Source organism: Nerophis lumbriciformis, linkage group LG23 (genome assembly GCF_033978685.3).
Source record: "Nerophis lumbriciformis linkage group LG23, RoL_Nlum_v2.1, whole genome shotgun sequence".
Taxonomy (NCBI): Eukaryota; Metazoa; Chordata; class Actinopteri; order Syngnathiformes; family Syngnathidae; genus Nerophis; species Nerophis lumbriciformis.
Genome location: NC_084570.2, coordinates 35,493,589 through 35,508,331, shown reverse-complemented (window position 1 = coordinate 35,508,331; position 14,743 = coordinate 35,493,589). Strand labels below are relative to the sequence as shown.

General features: G+C 40.7%; 1 protein-coding gene across 2 annotated transcripts in view; it reads right to left on the bottom strand.

Moving 5' to 3' along the window:
* Positions 1 to 14,743, bottom strand: part of hipk1b (homeodomain interacting protein kinase 1b) — a 30,304-nt gene that overhangs the window by 14,802 nt on the left and 759 nt on the right. For both annotated transcript variants that reach the window (XM_061985668.2, XM_061985669.2), the window contains exons 2-7: positions 9,821 to 10,554; positions 5,813 to 6,004; positions 5,575 to 5,756; positions 5,371 to 5,494; positions 5,185 to 5,304; positions 5,011 to 5,097 (exon numbers count right to left, since the gene is read on the bottom strand). In XM_061985668.2, coding sequence (XP_061841652.1) covers positions 5,011 to 5,097; positions 5,185 to 5,304; positions 5,371 to 5,494; positions 5,575 to 5,756; positions 5,813 to 6,004; positions 9,821 to 10,552 — 1,437 coding nt within the window. In that variant the 5' untranslated portion in view covers positions 10,553 to 10,554. The remainder of the gene's footprint in view (positions 1 to 5,010; positions 5,098 to 5,184; positions 5,305 to 5,370; positions 5,495 to 5,574; positions 5,757 to 5,812; positions 6,005 to 9,820; positions 10,555 to 14,743) is intronic.

Here is a 14,743-nt window from a genome sequence, read left to right as displayed (position 1 = left end):
GAGTTTTTTCATAATTAAGGAATTAATGTGCAAAGGAGTGCAGGAAAACATTGACTGAGCGCAAAATTTGTGCAAATGCTACATCAACTACCTATATTAGCCTACTATCAAAATGACTTTAAAAGTCTTATATAAGTGTTATAATGAAGACAAGTAACATTAGCCTACTATCAACATGACTTTAAAAGTCCTATTTAAGTGTTATAACGAAGACAACACATGATGTAAGTGTCTATATTAGTTATATTAGCCTACTATTAAAATGACTTTAAAAGTCTTATATAAGTGTTATAATGAAGACAACTCATGATGTAAGTGTCTATATTAGCTAGGGATGATGCTCAAACCCGGTTTTCCCGGTTGTTTGATAAGAAAAGAACCGAGTCTTCGGACTCGAATCCCTTTTTGAGAACCGGTACCCGTTATCGAGACCACTATAGTAAAGAAAAAGAGTTGGTTCTTTATTCGAATCCCTGGGAACGAATCCCGTCCCGACCAGAAATGCCCCGTAGGACATCACAAGAAATGACGTCAAGTAGCTCAGTCATTTGTCACGGTGGGGTGCAGGCGTGCTGCGGTTCGTTCTCCCGGGCCTCAAAACTGACGGCTCAGGACGAAAGCGTGCAGGTGGTAGATGATTTATTTCTCATAAATCATACACATTACAACAGACAGGAACGAAACAAAAGGAAAGCGTGCCGTTCGCACGAGAAGCTAAAGCAAAAACTTACTTAGCACAGGAATACTAGAAGCTAAGGTAACTTTAGCACAGGAATCATGAGCTCGAAAACCAGAACTGTTGCAAATGCAAACAATGAAGCCACGACGAGTGACCGGAAAAGGCAAGCTTAAATAGAGTCTCTGATGAGCAACAGGTGCGCGTACAAGGCAGGTGAAAATCATAAGTAACCATGGTGACTAAAACAAACCCCCCGAAGTGCACAAAACAACTAAGGAAGTCCAAAACTAACAGAACATAACTAAACAAAACATGATCCGACCACGGATCATGACATTAGGCATCACTAGTGCTTTCTTTATTTCTTTAGTTTATTTGGAACATGAACACACTTACAGTATAATACATCAGTTTCATATCATTTCACTTTACAGGAGTAGGAAGAAGTAAAGCTTATTCAATCCTACCCCTTTCCCACTTCATAGAGTTTAAAATTTATACATCATTTACTGACCTTTTTATGGTACAATATCTGTGAATTGGTATATACCGTATTTTCCGCACTATTAGCCGCACCTAAAAACCACAAATTTACTCAAAAGCTGACAGTGCGGCTTTTAACCCGGTGCGCTTTATATATGGATTAATATTACGATTCATTTTCATAAAGTTTCGATCTCGCAACTTCGGTAAACAGCCACCATCTTTTTTCCCGGTAGAACAGGAAGCGCTTCTTCTTCTACGCAAGCAACCGCCAAGGTAAGCACCCGCCCCCATAGAACAGGAAGCGCTTCTTCTTCTACTGTAAGCAACCACCCGCCCGCGTAGAAGAAGAAAAAGCGCGCGGATATCACCGTACGTTTCATTTCCTTTGTGTGTTTACATCTGTAAAGACCACAAAATGGCTCCTACTAAGCGTCAGGGATCCGGTTCATGAAAAGACGCAATCTCTCCATCCGCACACGGATTACTATTTCACAGCAACTGATATTCCTGTGAAACGCACTGTGGATACAACGGGAGCACGTACGGTGAATATTCGCACCACAGGGAATGAGAAGTCATCCTTCACTGTGGTTCTAGCTTGCCATGCTAATGGCCAGAAACTTCCACCCATGGTGATATTCAAAAGGAAGACCTTGCCAAAAGAGACCTTTCCAGCCGGCGTCATCATAAAAAGCAAACTCGAAGGGATGGATGAAGAAAAGATGAGCGAGTGGTTAAGGTAAGTTTAAGTTTACGCGAAGAGGCCGGGTGGCTTTTTTCACGCAGCTCTGTCCATGTTGATATACGTATGTTTGTGATTGCACATTTGCGTACATTTTGGGAGTGAACAGAGTTGTTAGAACGCTGGTTTTTAATATATTATTAAAGTTTGACTGACCTATCTGACTGTTTTTTTGACATTCCTTTAGCGCAGTTAGATGCGGCTTACAACACCGGGCGGCTTATAGGTGGACAAAGTTTTGAAATATGCCGTTCATTGAAGGCGCGGCTTTTAACCCAGGGCGCCTTATGGTGCGGAAAATACGGTACAACAGTTTTGTAATATGTAATTAATTAATTCAGTCATTATTAATATACTGAGATGAAGAATATCTTATCTTCAATAAGGTTGAAAGTATTTCTCATAATTCTTCTTGTACTTTGTAAGCACTATTCTTTTTTTTTTTTTTGTCCTGTTCAGTTTCTCAGGCAAATCATATAGTAGATGTAGATGCCCATATCGGCTGTTCAGATTTACTTTACAAAAGAGAAGTGTAGGATACTTCTCTTGTTGCCTTATTTGTATTTGACTTTATTAAATGTATTTATATTATCATTTGGTGCAGCCGGGCCGGAGCAGGAGGGGATAGAAAGAGAAAAAAAAGAAGACAGATGGGGAAATTGTGGGGACAAGAGGGGGATTAGACAGAGAGACAAAAACAACAACAGCAAACAACAACAACAACAATAGAGCAACATCAGCAAATACGACATGTACAAATATGATGGTAAAAGTGATAGCAAATAATCAGTTAGCGAAAATAAAAAATAATACAGAAATGACAATGAGCATTATTACACTACAAATGGAGCAATACAAATACCAATAGAAATAGCGCTATTGATAATGAACAATACCAATACTTTACCTTTAGTATCAACAATACAGTTGTTCAAATGCAACAATACATGTACGCAATGATAACTTGAGATACGAAAGAATGCAGAAAAATGGAGGGGAAGAAAGAGAAGCAACCTACATTAACCTTGTAGACTATTATAGTAACAATAGGTTAAGCTTTGTCAGTGTGCCATTTGTTATACCCAGTTTACCCTAGGGCAACAATGTTAATATATGTTTGATGAAACGTGATTATGTGCATGAGTGTATGTATGCATATGTACTTGTACATGTACAGAAAGTGTATATGTGTTTGTACAGTGAGTGTATATGTACAGTATGTGTATATGCATGTTTGTACAGTGAATGTATATGTACAGTATGTGTATGTTTGTATAATGAATGTGCGTGTGGATGTGCGAATTTTGAGTATTTAAATATGTACTGTATTTGTATTTGTATGTGGGAGCGTAGGTACCTACAGTATGTATGTGAGTACATTTTTGACTCAATAAATAAAGTGTTTGTATGTTCTCTATATCCAACATTATGTATCAGTCTAATTGATCTTTTTTGTAACACGGTTAACGAATGTAGCGCACATTTGTAGTTATTTCCCCACATTTCTGCACAATAACTCAGATATGGTAATACTATAGTAGCGAGCAGAAGTGATTTGTTAAACCAAATATTGTGTGTTTTTTTCCATATACAACAACCTATCTGGACTCGATAAGAGAATCGATAAGGAATCGGTTCGATAAGAGGATTCGAAAATAGGCTCGAACTCGAAAATTTCTTATCAAACATCATCCCTAATATTAGCTATATTAGCCTACTATCAAAATGACTTTAAAAGTTTTATATAAGTGTTATAACGAAGACAACACATGATGTAATTGTCTATATTATTAATTATATTACCTACTATTAAAATGCCTTTAAAAGTCTTATATAAGTGTTATAATGAAGACAACACATGATGTAAGTGTCTATATTAGCTATATTAGCCTACTATCAAAATGACTATGTGTCGCAGGCAGACACAAATCTTCGCTGACAGAAATGTTGAAATGTAATATTTATTCTACACATTTTTACAACATTGGCAAACATTATTAAAAGTTCTCAGAGGGTGAGATAACTCCTGGAAATGACTGACTGAGAATGGCCAAAAAGTATAGATGTTTGTGTCCAAGTTAAAAGAAACGTCTTCTTCTAATGGATTTATTATAATCTTTGCAAGCCGGGTAACGTTTGCTGTGGTCTGGAACAACATGGCACACAAACAACTATCAGAAATGCAGCCAATATTACATACAGATAATGTGTCATGAGACATGCAAATATAAATTAAATACACAGAGGACATACAGCTTGTTAGCCTAAATAGCATGTTAGCATGGATTAGCTTGCAGTCATGCACTGAGCAAATATGCCTGATTAGCACTCCACACAAGTCAGTAACACCAACAAAGCTCACCTTTGTGCATTCACACAGTGTAAAACATTTGGTGGACAAAATGAGACAAAGAAAGAGTGGCATAAAACACGTCTCTGTGGCAGCGTCAGAGAAAGTTATACATGTAAATAAACTGTTACATCACATTCTCCACAACTACGGTCATATCAAGGACCGCCAAAATTAATAGGACAAAACGGTGCTCTCTAAAGACTCTCCTCAGTGAAGCATAAACAAACATGTTAAACAGTGGCCTTTCTTTTTTTTTTTTTTCCCCAATTTGTCGCACTTTTATTATTTCATTATTTTTATCACTTTGGTCCAATTTAAAATTTGTTATAAACGTGCTATATAAATAAAGTTACCTTGCCTAAAAATTGGGAAGGTTAATGTCATGTGTGTCCTCCTACAGAAACCACATTAAAACTAAATATATATTTTCCCCCCATCTTTATCCATTTTTTAAAAAAGCTCCAGGGAGCCACTAAGGCGGTGCTAAAGATGAGACTATCGACAGAAATTTGAACGTTAAGCCCAAAGCCATGCCTCTACTCTAAATGGTTCAAGCACAGTGTTACATTTACTTTGGTTATTAATTTCTTAGTCATTTGAGCCTACAATCATTGGTACTTTAACTTTAAATTTTAAAAAATCCCAGAATGCTAAGTGGTTGACGCATTTTTTTTTATTTCCAACCTTATGTTTTTGAAAACACTGAACAGCCTGCACACATCCAGCCAAATGAAAGAAGAACATATGTACCTGCATCATGTCATCCAAACAGTTGAAGATATATTTCCTAGCCTCCTTGGATTTGATGCCCATCTCCATTTCATGCTCTGATGGTGTCTGCAAAGCAGATATAATGACCATGTTATTGCTCCTTAACTGTCTACATAAGCAACACATCTAAATGACTGATCTGGTTTCATTTACTTTAAGCCTCCAAAGCGGATAACTGGAGTCGGGGCCTCTGTTGAAGAAGCGGCTGGTCTTGGTGCCTGCGCTCAATAGGTACTCAGCTGGCAGGCCTTGAGTCTGAGAGATGTAACGGATCTGAGAAAAAAAACAAAAACAATAATTAGGTTTCTGTCTCAGTTAGGCCAAATTGCAGGTACTGACCTGGTCGTACTCGGAGGCTCCAGGGTAGAGAGGCCAACCCAGAAACAACTCTGCAATCACACAGCCTAGAGACCACATGTCAATGGCCTCACAGAACGGGAGACCTAAAATGATCTCAGGAGCCCTGCAGAGCAAAGCAAATGTTGGAGGGACTAGCTAGCGCTGATGCTATAAACTGTCAACATGTCTGTGAAGGCGTGGTACCTGTAGTAGCGGGACTGTAAGTATGTTGAGCAAACAGCCTTGGACACATGGCTCGCAGATCCAAAGTCAATGACCTTCACTCTGTAAGGCTGCCGGAGAGGATCCACCAGCATGATGTTCTCAGGCTTGAGGTCAGCATGAATAAGTCCCAGGCTCTTCAGCTTCATAAGTGCTGTTGCCACCTGAACATGACAAGGCTTTAACACTGGTCTCAAAGACATTTAGATGGTGGTCTCACCTGCTGGAGGATTGGTCTAATGTGTCGCAGAGGTAGTGGGCTGAACTTGCTGTGCTTCAGAAAGTCATAAAGGTTCTGTTCAAGCATCTCAAACACCAAGCAGGTATGACCCTTGTGCTGGAAGCACTCGTACGAACGCACAAAATTGTACTCGTCTGCATTTTCTGCACTCAGCCTGTTCAGGATGCCCACCTGGACAGAAATGACAAATACGTAAGAGTCAAAATGTGCCTTGCAGAGAAAAGTCAAGTTATGAACACTCTCTATAGCGGAGGTTTTTTTTACTCCATATAGCAGCCACTAAGATCAAGATGTGCTGCATGAGTTGGATTCATTTGTGTTACGATGTGCCGGGAGTTTGCTCTGTGCTCCTCCAACACTCAGCAGCTACATGCAGAGTATTTCAGGCTGCGCCAGACAGCCAGAGGCCTTGCGATTGTGCAAGGCCACTGATATGTTATGTTTAAAGAACTCAACACCCATAGCTTTCAGGAACAGATTATTGAGAACGCAGCGCAATACTAGTACTTGCTCATGTCTATACTAAAAAACATCATCTTTTACTTCGTTCTGGCCTGTCGCTAAGACTTCTGGGTAATGTAGTTACTCTATATGTAGCCAATAGGGGTGCAACGATTCGTTGACATTGTCGTCGACAATAAAACTTGTCGACATAGTCGTGACATCATCACTCGGATTTTTCCAAAGGACGCGAGTCAGTACCGCCACTCGCATCAACATCGCAGGTGCAAACATATAAAGTGTGGGAATATTTCCTCATATTCTTGTTTAAATATGAATACCTTGCTCATTCTGCACAGCACATCTTATTTTTATGGCACTATATGTGTGATATATGTGCTCCCCCCTATCCCTTGTGGAAGGGGAGACACACAGATCCGGTGGCCATGGATGGGGTGCTGGCTGTCCGGGGTCGGGACCCGGGGTGGACCGCTCGCCTGTATATTAGTTGGGAACATCTCTGCGCTGCTGACCCGTCTCCGCTCGGGATGGTTTCCTGCTGACCCCACTGTGGACTGGACTCTTACTGTTATGCTGGATCCACTATGGACTGGACTCTCACAATATTATGTTAGACCCACTCGACATCCATTGCATTCGGTCTCCCTAGAGGGGGGGGGGGGGGGGGGGTTACCGACATATGCGGCCCTCTCCAAGGTTTCTCATAGTCATTCACATCGACGTCCCACTGGGGTGAGTTTTTCCTTGCCCTTATGTGGGCTGTACCGAGGATGTCGTTGTGGCTTGTGCAGCCCTTTGAGACACTTGTGATTTAGGGCTATATAAATAAACATTGATTGATTGATTGATTGATACGGGAGCATTAAAGGGGAACATTATCACCAGACCTATGTAAGCGTCAATATATACCTAGATGTTGCAGAAAAAAGACCATATATTTTTTTAACCGATTTCCGAACTCTAAATGGGTGAATTTTGGCAAATCAAACGCCTTTCTAATATTCGCTCTCGGAGCGATGACGTCACATCGGGAAGCAATCCGCCATTTTCTCAAACACCGAGTCAAATCAGCTCTGTTATTTTCCGTTTTTTCGACTGTTTTCCGTACCTTGGAGACATCATGCCTCGTCGGTGTGTTGTCGGAGGGTGTAACAACACGAACAGGGACGGATTCAAGTTGCACCAGTGGCCCAAAGATGCAAAAGTGGCAAGAAATTGGACGTTTGTTTCGCACACTTTACCGACGAAAGCTATGCTACGACAGAGATGGCAAGAATGTGTGGATATCCTGCGACACTCAAAGCAGATGCATTTCCAACGATAAAGTCAAAGAAATCTGCCGCCACACCCCCATTGAATCTGCCGGAGTGTGTGAGCAATTCAGGGACAAAGGACCTCGCTAGCACGGCAAGCAATGGCGGCAGTTTGTTCCCGCAGACGAGCGAGCTAAACCCCCTGGATGTCTTGGCTCACACCGTCCCTTATGCCACCGAAGATGATCAAGAGAAAAATATCGACCCTAGCTTCCCTGGCCTGCTGACATCAATTCCAAAACTGGACAGATCAGCTTTCAGGAAAAGAGCGCGGATGAGGGTATGTCTACAGAATATATTAATTGATGAAAATTGGGCTGTCTGCACTCTCAAAGTGCATGTTGTTGCCAAATGTATTTCATATGCTGTAAACATAGTTCATAGTTGTTAGTTTCCTTTAATGCCAAACAAACACATACTAATCGTTGGTTAGAAGGCGATCGCCGAATTCGTCCTCGCTTTCTCCCGTGTCGCTGGCTGTCGTGTCGTTTTCGTCGGTTTCGCTTGCATACGGTTCAAACCGATATGGCTCAATAGCTTCAGTTTCTTCTTCAATTTCGTTTTCGCTACCTGCCTCCACACTACAACCATCCGTTTCAATACATGCGTAATCTGTTGAATCGCTTAAGCCGCTGAAATCTGAGTCTGAATCCGAGCTAATGTCGCTATAGCTTGCTGTTCTTTCCACCATGTTTGTTTGTATTCACTATGTGACGTCACAGGAAAATGGACGGGTGTTTATAACGATGGTTAAAATCAGGCACTTTGAAGCTTTTTTTTAGGGATATAGCGTGATGGGTAAAATTTTGAAAACAACTTCGAAAAATATAATAAGCCACTGGGAACTGATTTTTAATGGTTTTAACCATTCTGAAATTGTGATAATGTTCCCCTTTAAAAGGAATGTCCGACATATGAACTCTGTAAGATAGTGATCCTTTACTTTGCTAGCGAGCTAACAAGTGTCAGATGAAGTTTTGTAAAAAATGGATTAACTATCATGTTAGCCAAAGTCTGTCAGCTAAACTTTGTTTACACAAATTCAACTACTTTTTAAAGCAGCGTCAATTTGCAATGCAACACACACACACACACACACTCACTCACTCACACAGCCGAATGAGCTGCATAGATACAGTATAAATACAGATTTATTAACAAATCAGTCATCTTTGTTGTTAGTAAACACTTGCCTAAAAATATCTCAATCTGAATTTTTAAGATGATGGCAAAATTAGAGCGTTTAGCAGGTAAGCATCAGGCAGCGGACTCTCCCCAAATTATAATAAACACCACCAAGGCAACTACTAGTAACATCACTTTGAGCCCGTTGACCTTCTAGAAATATAAAAGGCAGTTCAGCTCGCTCGCAGTCCTGGCTTAAGGTGAAGGCTAATTCGCTTTTAGCGTAACGTTAGCTCATTTTGCGGTGTGTGCGTGCGCGTGTGTTACGGACAGCAAAGCCCTGTCTGTCTGTTATTTCACTTTACCTTTTTCTGTGTTGATTGAGCTGTGTTGAAGCAGCAAAAAAGGACATTATCTTATGTCTCTGATAGTTGATATAATAATGTAACTGCATCATTAAGCCGACATGAACTCCATGGTGTTCAGGGATGAATACCGTAGTCTCTCCTATTGCACCATTTTTTCAGCTATAGTTACATTAATCATTAGAAATGCAGCAGCCTAGTTTTGAATGGCAGGGTCCCTGCTATCACATGTTGATAAAAATATAACATTTACATAATAAAAATCAACTACAGGCTTCCCAAATGCTGTAATAAATTAAGCATGATGAGTTGACTTGAAACTGTTTAATGTTGCACTTTTTATATGGAGAAGAAAAGTTTTGTCATTGTATTTAATCTGAGCAACAACTTGAGGCAGTTTAATGTTGATTAACGAGGGCAAAATTATTATAGTGTTCCCAATGTTAAAAGGATAAAGCCATTGTTTACAAATTTGGTAAATAAATAACCAAAAAATTTATATTTTGTTGTTTTCTTACTGTACCGAAAATGAACCGAACCGTGACCTCTAAACCGAGGTACGTACCGAACCAAAATTTTTGTGTGCCGTTACACCCCTACCATTTTCTGAACTAAATAAGCAAAACTGTAAAGATATTGAAAAAAGATGTGGTAGTTTGAGATCATAATCCAAAGAGGAAAATATCATTTAGGTTGGATTCACATATGACGTCATAATTTACCTCAATTTGTCCCTGGCGTGCATATGAAGGATGGTTCTTGAGAATCTTGATAGCCACAATCTCATTGGTACCCCTCTTCCAGCACTTGGCCACTTGGCCAAAGGTGCCCCTCCCTAAGAATTCCAAGACTTCGTAGCTGCAGGTCACCGAGCAGAGGATCTCGTGCTGCACCAGCTGATAGTCGCCTTCGCCGTTGGAGCTACTACTCTTTGTGGTGGGAGCCGAGTGAGGTATGGACTGGCCCGTGCCTCCGCCTCCGCCGCCCGTACGGGTGGAGTACGTCGCCGCCGGGGCGGAGAGCTCCTCCAGAATTTGCACACTGCCACAGCCGCTCCCGCTGCCCTCGTGGGTCTCCTCCATCTTGCGCTTGTGCCCGTGGCGGTGTTGTCCCCTGGTTTCCGAGGCTGTCTCCACATGAGCGTAAGAGGAGGATGTGGCATGCTCCGCCACGCGTCGACTGGAGCCTCGAGGAAGACTGCCAGTGCTGTCAGCTGCACGGACCACCACTTGACCCCGTGACCCAGGCGCTGTCGGGGGGAAGACCAGGGACGGTGCAAAGGGGGGCACAGCCATGGCCGGAGTGAAAGTGTATGCAGACTGGCCTGCCAAGGAACTATACGCTTCAGTAGTGGACACATCCCAGACATTGTTCTCCACCTTCAGCTTCTTAACGCGACAAAAGGCACTGGAGGAGATGGAGGGAGGAGAGAAGACTTGCAGCTGAGAGGCCATGGCTGTGAGAGACAGAGAAATAAACATCAACAAACCTCTGATTTATTTAATGCACAATGCTGTTCCAATGTCATCAGATTCTATGTTATACATTAACACTCAAAGAATATTTACAACACAGGTATTTTAAAGATACTCTAACTCTATAGTAGTGTTGTATCTGTTGCAAATCTGATGTTTGTGTTATTTATTATTAGGGATGTAACGATATGAAAATTAACTTCCTGATGTCATATTCCTTGGAGAATAGATTAATCTCTAGGTTTAATGTGCACAACTAAATATCTCAGTAATGTTTAGATTGGAGCATGTATTTGGGAACTGCAAGGAAGGCAGAGTACCTGGAGAACAGGCCAGCTAAATACTGCATTGATATGACTAACTCATTTTGCACTTGTATGGCCGTCACTTAGCGTCTGGAATATGATGGTATTCAGCCTTTTTAGATTCAACTGTACTTTAAAAATGTCTTGTACCCTCAAAACGGCCAAACAAACCATCAAAGAAGACTAAAAGCCATGGTGGATGCTTGACTGTTTTTTACTCTTGCTGCGCCATCTTGTGGCTATTTACGGTGGGATATTGTTTTTCAGCCAAGTACCGCCTAATTATTTATTTGCATTTAAGATAGAGATCAGAGATGAGCCGATTGATCGGCGGGAAAGTCAGTCATCGCTGATAAATGCTTTTACATACACAGATGGCCTCTGTCTGACACCATTTGTTTTTAGTACCCTGACTGACAAACATCTAGTGTCTCCATAACCAGTGTGGAGCCAATTTTTACAACCCCTAAACTAATAATAATCACCTCCATTAGTATCTTAACTATCACTATCACTGGAAGATGAGCCTTACTTATAACATGTAACCCACCGAGCACAAGCAAGGAGCAAGTATGCTAATAGCTAAGCTAGCTTTAACAACCAGCAAGAAATAAGTGATTAGTTAACTTGAAGATGGAACAGCAGAAAGTAAGTAGCTATTAACAAGTAGATGAATAAAAGTCTGGGGAGAATATGTCAGCATTGTCACAGTCAGTACCCTACATGTAAAGAGGGCGGATCCATCCATACATTGGTGGTGTCGTATAGATCAATATTCTTTTTTTTGTCAGAATATTTTTTGTTCTTTAGGCAAACTCAGGGAATGAACACAAATTAACTTTGAGGACAAACAACAAAGGATTTAAAAGAGTAGTAAATGGTAGTGTTTGGTTTTATTTAGTGATTGTGTTCAACTTAGTTTTGCTCCAAAACGTATATGTAATAAAAGATAAGGAACTAGTTTAAATATTGTGTTGATATTGTTAAAACTGTCAATAACACTCAACATGTAAAAATGGAAACATTTACAGTTAATACATGTGACGGGTATTATCGGCAGCATAAAACAATGATGGGAAATACAAATGAATACCGTAAACTTTGGATGTGGTTTGTGAAGCCCTTTGAGGCACTATTGGGACGGCGTGGCGAAGTTGGTAGAGTGGCCGTGCCAGCAATCGGAGTGTTGCTGGTAACTGGGGTTCAATCCCCACCTTCTACCATCCTAGTCATGTCCGCTGTGTCCTTGGGCAAGACACTTCACCCCTTGCTCCTGATGGCTGCTGGTTAGCGCCTTGCATGGCAGCTCCCGCCATCAGTGTGTGAATGTGTGTGTGAATGGGTGAATGTGGTAATACTGTCAAAGCGCTTTGAGTACCTTGAAGGTAGAAAAGCGCTATACAAGTATAACCCATGTATAATTATTTAATGATGAAGGGCTATATAAATACATTTTGATTAATCTAATTTTTTTTTTACTTTTTAAAATATTGTTTCGGTTGCATTTTTACATTCTCTCCTTGTGAAAATTAACCTAGCATAACAGTTCTGGAGTGTGTCTATTGTTGTAAGGAGGTATACTTACAAAATCAGCGGGGGACCAAATAATAAATTATAACTAAATCCCATGTACCCTTGAGTTCTCTCAATCACCCCCGGGGCTACTAGTACCCCCAACCAAAAAACAGTGTTGTAGTTTATTCCTGTTTTAAGAACAAGTGAATGTATATGTGTGTGTATTCGCCGCAGTGATCACTCAGCGCGTTCCACGCTTGAGCGCGCAACCAGTAATCTATTTATTCATATCTGCACCTTATTGCTCTTTTATCCTGCACTACAACCAGCTAATGCAACACATTTCCTTTTATTGTCATTCAAATTTGAACTTTACAGTACAGATAAGAACTAAATTTCGTTGCATTAGCTGGTTGTAGTGCAGGATAAACGAGCAATAAGGTGCAGATATAAATAAATAGATTACTGTACAGATAAATATATTGCACTTTTGCATATGCATCCACGTTTATGGATGCATGTTATATTGTCTTTATATTCCAGGCAGTTAATCCGTTTTTGGGGGGAATTGAGGGGATTATTTTTGATGCGTTAAAGAGTCTTATGGCCTGATGGAAGAAGCTGTTACAGAACCTGGGGGGGTTCTACTATAGAGGCTGTGGAACCTCTTTCTAGAGTCCAGCAGTGAAAACAGTCATTGGTGGGGGTACACAAATCTTATCTGTACTGTACAGTTCAAATTGGAATGGCAATAAAGAGAAGTTTAAGTCTAATTATTTTGCAGGAAGATCTAGGCCACTTGCGTACTCAGATTGCTCGTGCGATGCACAGCCATCTTGGCATGGTTGACCATCGCTTTTTTCCACTTCCGGGTCGAGGTCACGTGTGGGAATACAAGCAATAGAAAGATAATTAGAACATGTGACGCAATGTGGGCGTGACTTCCATGTTTCGCAAAGGCTGGCTATTTTGAAGAAACTAGAATATAAAACATGTGGGATCAATTTACAAAACAACGATTAAAACATGGGCTACAGTCCAAAAAAATGGTCTATACAGAGAAAGGCAACGTATATAATGACCGCAACTAGGGCTGGATGACATATGGAATATACTCGATATATCGCGGGTTTGTCTCTGTGCGATATAGAAAATGACTATCGTGATATTCGAGTACACGTTCTTGCGCAGTTTAGCTGCGGGCATTAGACTACAGGCTCTTCTCACTCTTTCTTGTCTCTCCTAACAGAGACATAAAACAAGCACACCTTCTTACATACGTCACATACTGTCGCGCATGCAACGTCATACGCTCTCGCCGAGCAGAGAGGTAGCGACATAACGTTAGCTGTGATGCTGCCGGAGTGGTGCGAGTGGTAATACGAGAGAAAGGTGCGAATCTGGTAATAAATGAAGGAAGAAGAATTAGTTCCCAAGAAAAACAGCACGGGGTCCATCGTCTGGCGGTGGTTTGGCTTTGACACCCCACTGGGTTGTGAGATTTTCCTTGCCCTTATGTAGGCTCTGAACCGAGGATGTCTTGTGGCTTGCGCAGCCCTTTGAGACACTTGTGATTTAGGGCTATATAAATAAACATTAATTGATTCAAGCGGTAAGATGTTGAACAGACAACAGTAATATGTCAAATATGCGGCAAAAGCGTTGCTACAAAAAGTAGCACCACTGCTAATTTGTAGCATCATTTGAAAAGTCACCCGCTAGAGAGTGAAGAGTGCTTGAAACTCTGCATGTCAACATCTCTGCCGGTGTCACACCCACAAAATGCCCAAGCAACCGTTTCCAGATCAACACCGTATGAAACAAATAGTCAACAACAAAAGGAGATAACGTCCACAGGAACCTACCACATAGTGAAGGACATACACTATTTGATTTCCTATTATGCAGCTCATTTTTATTTGACAGTTATTGAAATATCTTGTGTGACATCATGCACAAAAGTGCACTTTATTTTTTTTAAACTATTATAGTGGTGTTCTGTACAAAAAGTGTACTTCAATTTAGTGTTGTTTTGATATGTCATCTTAGTGACATCATGCACAATAGTGCACTAATAGCTTGTTTTAAAATGTCTCTGACAATCTTGCACTTTCTGTTTTGGAAATGACATGAATGCTTGTGCCACTGTTTAATAACTGTTAAATAAATACAGTTTTAGTTGGGATTTCCCTCTCTGCATGAAAGTTTAAAATGAGCATATATTAATGCAGTATGAAGAAGAATGTTTTACTGTAGACACATAGAATCATCATACTGCTGTGATTATATGCATCAAGTGTTCATTCAAGGCTAAGGCAAAATATCCACATAAATATGGTGTATGGTGACA